This window comes from Gavialis gangeticus, unplaced genomic scaffold (genome assembly GCF_001723915.1).
Source record: "Gavialis gangeticus isolate Ggan-Ray unplaced genomic scaffold, GavGan_comp1, whole genome shotgun sequence".
NCBI lineage: Eukaryota > Metazoa > Chordata > Crocodylia > Gavialidae > Gavialis > Gavialis gangeticus.
This window is the reverse complement of record NW_017729026.1, coordinates 1,318,472-1,328,981: the sequence shown is the minus strand read 5'-3', so window position 1 is coordinate 1,328,981 and position 10,510 is coordinate 1,318,472. Positions and strand designations below refer to the sequence as shown.

Here is a 10,510-nt window from a genome sequence, read left to right as displayed (position 1 = left end):
AGTGGATATATGACAAATAGAACCAAGGAGGTGATACTTCCCCTCTATGCAGCATTAGTCAGACTGCAGATGGAGTACTGTGTCCAGTTTTGGGTGCCGTACTTCAAGAAGGATGTTGATAGACTCAAGAGGGTCCAGAGGACGGCCACTCATATGGTTAGGGGCTTACAGAACAAGCCCAATGAGGAGAGACTGAGCGACCTGGACCTCTTCAGCCTCTGCAAGAGAAGGCTGAGAGGTGATCTTGTGGCCACCTACAAATTCATTAGGGGGACACAGCAAAGGATCAGAGATGCTCTGTTCACCAGGGCACCTCTTGCAGTCACAAGGAACAATGGTCACAAACTGACGGCAGATTTAGGCTAGATATCAGGAAAAACTTCTTCATGGTAAGGGTGACCAAAATTTGGAATGGGCATCCAAGGCTGGTGGTGCTCTCCCCTACCTTGGAGGTCTTTAAGAGCAGTCTGGATAGGCATCTGGCTGGGGTCATCTGACCTCAGCACTCTTTCCTGCCTAGGCAGGGGTTTGGACTTGATGATCTGTTGAGGTCCTTTCCAACTCTAGCATCTATGAATCTGTGTGTCCAAAGGAACTCTTTGCTCTGGATTTAGCCAACACATCCTGCCACCACTTGCCCTGACCCTTAATTCCTTGCCCTTTTACCAGCCCCACAGAACATGGCTCCATGGGCCATAAGTTTGACACCACTGGTACGCACATGCCATTAGAGACTTTTGAAAATTCCCTGGAAGTTAGCTCCTAGCTTTATTTTCTTGTACATTTTTTGTGACCTTGCTTTTTTGATTGCTTTTCTGTCTGCTTTCAGAGAGGGCTTTGCCACTTATGAGTAATGCAGTCATCCCCAAATCATTCGATGTATATGAATAAATCTATATGAACAGTTCTTAGTGAAATGTGACCTTTCTATAGTGCTGCATAGGATGGTTTTAAAGGCCTACAGAAGCCTGTATTTCTGTATTAAATAGTTTGAGTAGTTAAACTAATTGCCAGATAAACCATTTACTTTCTATTAAAATTAATTGGTTTCCATTCCATAGAAATAGTATTTTTTTTTCACTTACAACAAGCTCATAGCTAAGGGAAATATATACATGTATAATAAAACAAGAAGCTAAATACAAAGACATGAATTACCAAATTATACTTTAAAGAAAGAGGTTGAAAATAACTTATCTTTTAGGGCTTTCTAAAGTTATAGCCATTATATTTCAATATTTATGATTGTTTTATATTGATTTTGCAGGTAAGAACCAAAATTTACAAAACACTTGTAGAATTTGGCTGATATTTTGCCAGGGTAGTATTAAAGCAAAAAGGCTAGATTTTGATGTAATGTTCTTTCCACCTTACATGGACAAAGGCATATATTGATATAGTTATGCTTTGTACAAAACTGGGTGTGTGAGTCAGATCACCACTGCAGTAAATTATTACAGACTGATAAATAGATACATGTATATTTTGCAAACTTATGCCTTGAATATAGAAGGAGTTTGCTAATTATTTCCTCTATATTGAAGGTTTCTTAAACCTTCAATATAGAGGGAATAATTGGAAATGAGTGTCAAAGGCTTTAGAGCTGAAATGTGGCATTATCCTGTATAGAATTTTAAGTAGTTTCATAACTTAAAAGATGATTTATAGTTCTTTTTTAGTCTCTTACATGACACAACAGTATTTTTTCCATCAAAGTTTGCTGCTGCAGTTTACTTAGCTTAACTGGCTTTGGTACGTGGTACACTAAGAGGAATAATTAACTAAATTATTTACTTAGTGACCATTAAAATGTAATTTTTACTAAATATTTGTAAATTCACTAAAAATGGTATTTATTATTTAGTCAAAAATCTAGTATTACTGACAGATCCAGAAAGTTAAGATGCATACATTTATTTAAGGACAAGCAAAAGAGTACAAGGGTGCAAGTTTATCTTTGCTGGGGGTATACAAATAATACAAAGTTAACTTCTTGTGGGTATCCAAATGCATTTTATCTTTGTCTCTCTTACTGGCCTTGAGTCAAGAAATGTTTCTGAATGCTAATATACATCCAGCCCAATTTAGCAAATATAGCACATTTGCATCCCATTGACTTTAGGAGCACTTAAATACATGCCTAAAGCTAGGTACTTTATGTATGCTTTTTCTGGATAGGAATGTGTCCCCAAATTAGAGCATTAGATTATAAACCGTTCCCTGCAGGGGCTATATTTGTGCCTTTTTCAGCACAAATCTTGTTGTCTGTCATAAGAGATTATAATAACAATAACCTTGTAAACTAGTCCATGAAAACTGAGAGAAGGAAAATTCTAAAATAAAGCTAACATTACAAAAAGAGCTTAAGTACAAACATTCACAGCTAAAAAACCTAAACTATGTTTAGTGTGTCTCTACTACCACCAGCTTCCTCCTTCTACATAGTCTATCACTGAATGGCACAGAATGTATAAGCTATATGCATTCTTCAGATTGAGCTTCCAATAAACATTTTTTGGTTAAATTTACATACCCAGGTTCTTCAGTGGATGGGCTGTGAAACTTGTAAATGAGACAAAGATTTTTTATCTGACAAGCTTAAAAGGTAGTTACGCTCATTTTCCCCATGATCCCTGCTTTCCAAAGGAACTGAGATTCAGGGCTAGCAATAGCTTAATAGGGACATCATTTTAAAAAAAACCCAAACAGCTCTTCCCACTAAAGGCTGTTGGATTTTGATATGCCTGGAAGCACCCCTGAAGCAGAAGGATGTGTATTTTCTCCCTCTGTTTTACTGCTTTCGTTGTTCAGGGGCTTCCTCTCAAATAATTTACTATACAACTAGTCATGGATGGGATATGGTTTATTTTAGTTTTGGGGAGATAAGTCTCCATAGGTACTAAGCATCACCCACCTCCTTCAGTATCTATTTTTCTCCTTTGTTTTCTAATATTTCCTTTCTTTGTTTCTAAGATTTTTGGTTCCGTACTCTCTTATAAGTACTGAAATTGTCATTACTTTGTATTTTGCCTCATTTGGCAGAGTAGCTCAGCTCACTATCTTTCAGTTTTAAATTTGAGGGCAAAATCCCTAAATCCCTTAATCACCTTCACTTCTTTCTTACAACACTTAAAAGTTAGGTGCTTGACCCCAAGAAGATGACTCAAAGCAACAGGATAATAGGTAGAACAGAATCTGGACCCTAATTTACCATTCTAGATCTGGGCCTTACTTGTCATATATTTTCCATGTCTTGACAATAGTGTTTTTTTAAGGCCAGAGTTGCTATCACAACTCATCACTTCTAGTGAGTCCAGTATTGTTAAAAATCCATGGGGGAGAGGATATGATTGAATCATTTGTATATACATAGTTCAACACAGTTACTCAGGTGGTTGGGTCCAGTGGTTAATATGCAAGGCTGGGATTTTAGGATATTTAGGTTCTGTTCTTTGCTGTGTCACAAATTCTCTGAATTTGACTTCGGGCAAGGTTGCTCAGGCCCAAATCCTAAGGTACCTAAACTCACTCCTAATTCCACCCTTCTCAAGTCTGAAGAAGTGTCAGTGGGTCACTTTTTAACATGTCTTCATCTTAACCATGACTTAGTTATAGGGAAAGGAGATGATAATGCCCTCTTTTGCCTTAAAAGAGATTCAGGGTCTCAAAGAGAGTGCCATTTGGGCACTCGTGAGATTAAAATTGGATTTAGGCCTTAATCTCTCTGGTTCTCAGTACCCCATGTATAAAATGGGTGTATTATTACTGACCTACTTCATAGCAGAGCTGTAAGGAAGAATACTATAAAATTATTAAGTATTTAGGTCTTGTGGTAATGAGAGACATAAAACAGATACATAGAAGTATGTACTGCAACCACCTTGGCTACTAAAATACCAATATTGACAGTATATGGAGGGGAAAGGAGGTTATTCAAATAAAATGAATTTTGCTAATATTTTAGACATTCATACAGAGTTTGGTAAATTATTTTTTTTCTTCCTTGATTGCATGTGGAGAATGAATTGAACTGGACTGTGCTAATATTTCAATTTGTAAATTAGGGCTCTCTGCAGTACTATGTCATCAGCCAGAGACTTTTTAGACATACAGGGCAAAGGAGTGAGATATGGTGCCCTGGAACACAGGTTTACACATGCCCTATTATTTCCTTCATATTTTGGCTGGCATATGGACAGCAGTAGGGTCAGAGGTCAAGTAGCGTGTATGACCTCTGTATGTTGTTCTATAGATTAAACTTAATATACCTTGGATTTCTATATTTTGGATCATATATACTGTTCTTTTTGCATATAAACTTTTAAATGTTCTTAGTTTGACCCATGTGACCTATTCTTTCTTTTGGCACACAATTTATCCAAAGTTATTTTATTCACAGTGACTTATATTATTCACTTGTGACCCTAATAAAATATTCTTAAAAAAAAGACAAAACGGGAAAAAGAAATGATGTCAGTCGAACTTGCAAGTTCTCTAATAGTGAACTATTTGGTTTGATCAGAAACTTTTTGGGCAGCTTTGTGTTTTGTTCTTGTGCATAAAAACCATTCATTTGGACCATAAAAATATCTCCCAAATGCTATAATAATAAACTGATGCCACCCAAACTGACATGCCCTTGACCCAGGCTTTGCAAAGTCAGTTGTCTTTGATTTTCAGTCAGTCCAAAGTGAAAATGCTTTGTGTTACCCCCAAAGTTTTCAGAAAGGTGAAAAAAGAAAACCCAGATATTTGAATGAGAATGATGCCTTTGTCTTTTTTTTTTCTTTCTTTTTTTCTTTTTTTTTTTGCCTGACTGGTACTTTTGGGCACTCAGTAATAATAATGAAATAATCACCAGTATGATTCCAACTCAGAAACTTGTTCCTTACCAAAAGAATCTGACCACAGATTTCACTACCTACATATGGCAATTAGGAACATGCTTATACCTACATATTACTTATGCATGAGTTCCAGCATCTCATAAACAATCATTCCTAGTACAGTTTAAAAGAAAGCCCCACAAATTAAATGCTATGAAAAGACACTCTAGATTAATTAGCCAGACACATTAGTAGATGTCTAGTGAAGCTGTACCCATGTTCACTCTAAAACATGGACATGAAATCATTGTTTAGATAGCCAAAAGGGAAGATATTTCTCATTTTATGTTTAGGGACCTGGCTAAATTACTCAATCCCAGAAATTTTTGGAGGTGTACCAAGGTACTGTACTGGGAAGGAAAAAGGATTTCTGGTCACCGGGAGATGTGACAGACATAGCCTTTAAGAGCAAGTTTCAAACAGTCCTCCCTAGGTAGTTTCTGTTCTTTCCACACTGCATTACCCTGATGATAGTTCTTACTATACCTTCACCTCTTGCCCAAGATAGGTAGATTCCCTCGGTAAACCAGAGTAAATTAGAAAGCTGATCTGATATCTGGGCTCTCATTCTCAGATAAGTATTTAAGGGATGTTCTCCTCTGTTTGGGGAAAACTGACAAATCTCCTGCTGATGAGTAAAGCTACTGAAATTGAACCTGTATAATAGCATGGGCTTCAACATCTATCTAACTGACTCCCAACATAGAAAATGAAATATTCTCACATTACCTTAAAGTATGATGTGCCCAGTAGTATAACATCCTAGAAATCCTTTTTTCTGGTGTCTCAGTATTGTGTGTACATATCTATATAATATAAGTTTGTAGAAGTGCATTTAAACCTACTTTCCCCTTCAGTCAAGGGAAATAAAATTTTTCTTTGGTCAAGTCAAAATGTGGTGGTAGTATCTGAAATTTCTAGCTGTGTAAGATTGAAACTGGAAACTACTCTTCTGCATTATGTGTTTATACAAGATTTGCATGTACCTTCTGCTTAAACTAGCAAATGTTGACAGATTTTTTAAAAGCTTTTACCTTATTTAAAAATTAAGCTGATTTTTCTGTTAACAATTGTATTTACAGGGGAGTTTGACACAGTACAGAGCCCCTCAACACCCATCAAAGATCTTGACGAGAGAACGTGTAGGAGTTCTGGGTCAAAGTCCCGGGGTAGAGGGCGGAAGAATAATCCATCACCCCCTCCAGACAGTGACTTGGAGGTAATGCCCTCTGGTAACTGATGAATGGTAATATGAAGGTTTCTTATGATGTAAAGTAATTTCTGCAAATTATGGATGTGGAAGCTATTTAAGGCTTTCAAAAACTGCCATGGACTCTATTTCCCATTAATTGAATAAAAACAATTTCTAGCAGCTCTTTTAAATGTATGCATTAATCTGTTGTACCTGCCTATGTTGAAAGCAGGCCATGTAAGATGATGTATCCTTGCTTGTTTAGTTCTAAAAATATACCCCTTTCAGTTGAATTCAGAAGAGAGCCACAAAGATTGGCTTATATTTTTTTTAAACTTTATAGTTGGAATTTCTTTTCTTGAAGAAAGCCTTTATTGTTCAAGTGTTTGGGCCCATATAATTACATTCTCTTTAACCACATTATTCCCTTTACAAAAAAGATGCAGTTATGATACAAGACTATATTTAGTCCTGATTTACCAAACACATAAGCACCAGCTTATCTTTGCTTGTATGAGCACTGTCATTGATTTTAGCAAGATTATATGCATCCGTATAGTTTGGTTCACAGGTATTTGTAAAATTTGGCCCTTAATGTGGAAAGATATCTGCCTAATGTATGAGAGCACAAGTGACCTCCTAGCAATGGAGTGAGTATAGGCTTGTTAGAAGTGCTCTAGCCTTATATGGAAGGAGAGAAAGAAGGCTTGCTCCATGCATGTAGGCGACATGCCAGCCCTGGCAGCAGAGGAATGGTCTCCACATGTGCTGTACTTCTTCCTGCCATTGTGATTCTGGTACATCATAGCACTGTTCCATCTCTTCTACACATTCAGTGAATATCTCTACATATCACCAAGAGCAAGCTCTTCTGTCAGTTAACTGTATGTGCCATCTCTCCTGGAGAGATGAGATCGAGGAAAGGTTTCTTTTTTTCATGTATATGTATAGGTATATATATGTGTGTGTATATATGTATGTATGTATGTATGTATAAATAGTTTTGAAAGGACTTCATTTTTTATACAGACATTAAACATAAACCAGTTTAAGTGATCAGAAACTGGTTTAAACCTGTAACAGAATAGACATTCAGTGCACATAAACCAATTTGAAAATGGATGAAACCAGTTTGAGATAAACCTGGTTGAATGTAGAATCAGACTTAACTGGTTTGACTTGAGTCAAACCAGTTTATGCAATGTCTGTCCCAGACCCCTTCCTGGTTTAAGTTAAACTAGAGTCTCCCAGCATTCTGGCATGCTTTCTGGGCTGGCCCTCCCCTTTGCTCCCTGCCTGGAGCTCTGGCAGAGAGTTGCAGGCACAGCGGCATCTGCCTGGATTCCCCTGCCCGTCCCCCCCTCACTGTTGGCTGGTCAAGCAGGGATTCCCCACTCCCTCTCAGCCACAGCACGAACTGTAGCCAGTACGTGGTATGCTACCTAATGCTGGGAGGTGTCTGTGTAAGGCACATAGGACAGTGTCCACTTAGGGCTTTTTGGAGCTAATCAACAGCTAGCTAGTAATGTTCCTTCCTTGGAAAAAGCTGTTTAAGAGCTTGAACTAATGAGAGTGGCTTTGTTTTCTGATGGGTTGCTAATGTTAATAACAGAGCTGATAAATGCTCTGTTATCAATGGGGGAAACCCCTCCCTAATCAGAGCATTCTGCCAGGGCCTGGCCATGCCCCCCCCCCTCAGCTCAGCACTATGTAAGGGAGGGTGGGCTGCTCTAGCACCCTAGCCTGAGCCACTACAGACATGTTCCTGCATTTCGCAAATGAAAAGGGAATGTTTATCCACCTCCAAATCAGGCATGGCTGGTAAACTCAGACACAGAAGTGGGGTGGGGGTTTGCAGCTGGCCAGGAGCAGAGTGGAGTTTGCAGGCAGCTGGCAAGGGGGGGTGTGGGTTGCAGCCAACCAGGCATTCTGGTCAGGAGTGGAGAGGCTGCAAACCCCACCCCATTCCTGACCAGCTGCAATGCCCCGCTCCTGTGTGCTGCTCCACCCACCCTACCAGCCTGAGCTCACCAGCCACATCTGCTCCAAATCAGTTCAAGCTTTGCAGGTTAGACTAACCTGCAAAGATTGAATCAATTCAGGCTCAGGCTTTTTGAATGTCTGTCCCCAGCCCTTGAGAGATTGTTCCTTTTAACAGTAATGGGAAGATTTCAAATTTTCTTTTTCCCTTTTTTTCCTAATACTTAACAATGAAAATGAAAGTAATACCTTCTTACCAAGGCATACAATGTTCTTTGGGTAAATCTGATATCTTTTATTAGACCAACTCAAACAGTTGGAAAAAATTTTTCTAGGCAAGCTTTCAGGCACAAATGCCCTTTGTCAGTCTGAGGAAGCATCTACAGATGGTCTGTGCTCTTTCTGGATGGAGTGGTACAACCTATACCTTCTTACCAATACTCCTTTAAAATTTAAAAGTTAAAATAATATATATTACCCTAAAATATTATTGAAATTCTCCATTCTCTATGAACCACTGCAGCATATATAGCACTAGTACTAAGGGTTAATATTAGCTTTGCTGAATGAACATAAAGTACCTGAAACCAATGAGAGTTTCTGATAAGTATCTGAGAGTAGAATCTGGACCTTAAAGCAATAATACAGAAAGGTTATTGACCCAGAGTATACTGACATCTGGACTATATTACATATTTGAAATCTTCCCAAGTAAAAAAAAAATGTATATAGTAATTAAAATTTTAATGTTATCCTTGTTTTTATAGGTTAATATAAAATATACCACTAATGCTGATTTTCAAAATAGACCTATTTATTAAGTGCCTATTAAAAGCACAGGTTGTGAGTGATTTGATTTTTGATTATTACAGATTTTTCTGATCTAATTTACATGCTAATTTTGTCATCATTCTTTTTTCAGCGTGTATTTGTTTGGGATTTGGACGAAACTATTATTGTATTTCATTCGCTGCTTACAGGATCCTACGCACAAAAATATGGCAAGGTATGTAACCCATGAATTCTATGGTTGATACTCAGCATATGGCCTCCATATTGTAGTTTTCATCCTTAGTTTGCATTACAAGACATAATTAACATCTGTATTGGCCTTGTGAGGGAAGGAGGTGAACAGAATTCCCCCCATGTTAGAGCCTAGAGAACTGAGGCTCAGAATTTGTATCTTGCCCAGGTGGAGGAGCCAAAGGGAGATGAGGCACTGACTTAATGGTGATGCATGAGGATTAGGGTAGGCAAAGTAGATGCAACAAGTGTAAGGGAAGAGTGGCTGAGGTTTCTGGTGTACTTTTAAAGGGATTCTGCAAAGGGGCAATAGATTTGGTGTTCAAGGGGAAATAACTGATAAATTTGGAAGCATGGAAATAGTAAAAGATGCGATGAACAGAAAAAAAGAAAGATATTGCTGCATTTGTGGAGGGGAGGAACTGATGTCAGGATGAAGAGGTAGGTTAAGCTAACCTTCAGAGCTAGACTAGGCTAGAGTCCCTATGTTTTAGTCTGCTCTCTAAATCCCCAGCCTTCTTCCTGAATCACTGGTTTCCTTGGCTAACTGCTGGTTAGGTTAATGCCAAAATTCCTCCTCCCTCTCCACCCGCACCCTCCCACTACTTGCCAGCCAAACACCTTCACTGCACTCTGCATTTCTGTCACTGTTGGAGACGAGGAACAGTGAGCAGCCAGTAGTATAATGAGCAGGAATCCTAGTTTTCTCTGTTCATAAATCCCCAGTTCTCTGGTAGAAAGTCCCAATTCTGATTGAAAACCCTAAAATCCACATTTTTCCATTCTTAAAATGAAACACCACTATATAGGTATCAGTTGAACACAATGTTTTATTGATACATTTACAATTTTAAAGCAATGTGGAAGCCTACCTATGCCTCAGTCATTATAATAAAATAAATTCTAAATACCTATACATTTTGGCATTTGATTTTGGGTTTTTTATCATGGAAAATCAGAACTCCCCCTACCCTCTTCACTCATCAGGACATGGGCCCAGCTGTGGCTGCCCTTCTCCCTGCCCCCACCACTGCTTTGTGAGCAGCCCTGATATGCCAGTACCCTGCCCATTCCCTTGTCCCTCACTCCCAAGCCACAGCCCTACAGCCCTGCTGGTGCCCCTCACTCCTGACCCACAGCTCCCTGGCCCTTCCAATGCCCCTTACTCCAAATCCACAGCCCCCCTCACCACCCCTAGCTCTGTTGGTGCCCCTCACATCTGACCCACAGGATTCTGGCCCTACTAGTGCCCCTCATTCCCCACTCACAGCCCACCCATCCACCCAGCCCCACTGGTGCCCCTTCACTCCCAACTCACAGCCCCTTGGCCCTGCTAGTGTCCCTCCCTCCCCAACCCACAACCCGCCCCCTACTGATGATGGTGTCCCTCATGACCTGCAGTCCCCTGCCCCCCCCCCCCCCCCCACCC

At 39.3% G+C, this 10,510-nt stretch overlaps 1 protein-coding gene and 1 long non-coding RNA gene across 10 annotated transcripts in view; one reads left to right on the top strand and one right to left on the bottom strand.

The window, feature by feature from the left end:
- Positions 1–10,510, top strand: part of EYA4 (EYA transcriptional coactivator and phosphatase 4) — a 100,663-nt gene that overhangs the window by 60,207 nt on the left and 29,946 nt on the right. For all 9 annotated transcript variants that reach the window (XM_019520253.1, XM_019520252.1, XM_019520251.1 and 6 more), the window contains 2 exons: positions 5,969–6,105; positions 8,981–9,064. In XM_019520253.1, coding sequence (XP_019375798.1) covers positions 5,969–6,105; positions 8,981–9,064 — 221 coding nt within the window. The remainder of the gene's footprint in view (positions 1–5,968; positions 6,106–8,980; positions 9,065–10,510) is intronic.
- The window catches only part of LOC109299753, a 25,542-nt gene that overhangs the window by 9,459 nt on the left and 5,573 nt on the right, over positions 1–10,510 (bottom strand). The window lies entirely within an intron of this gene.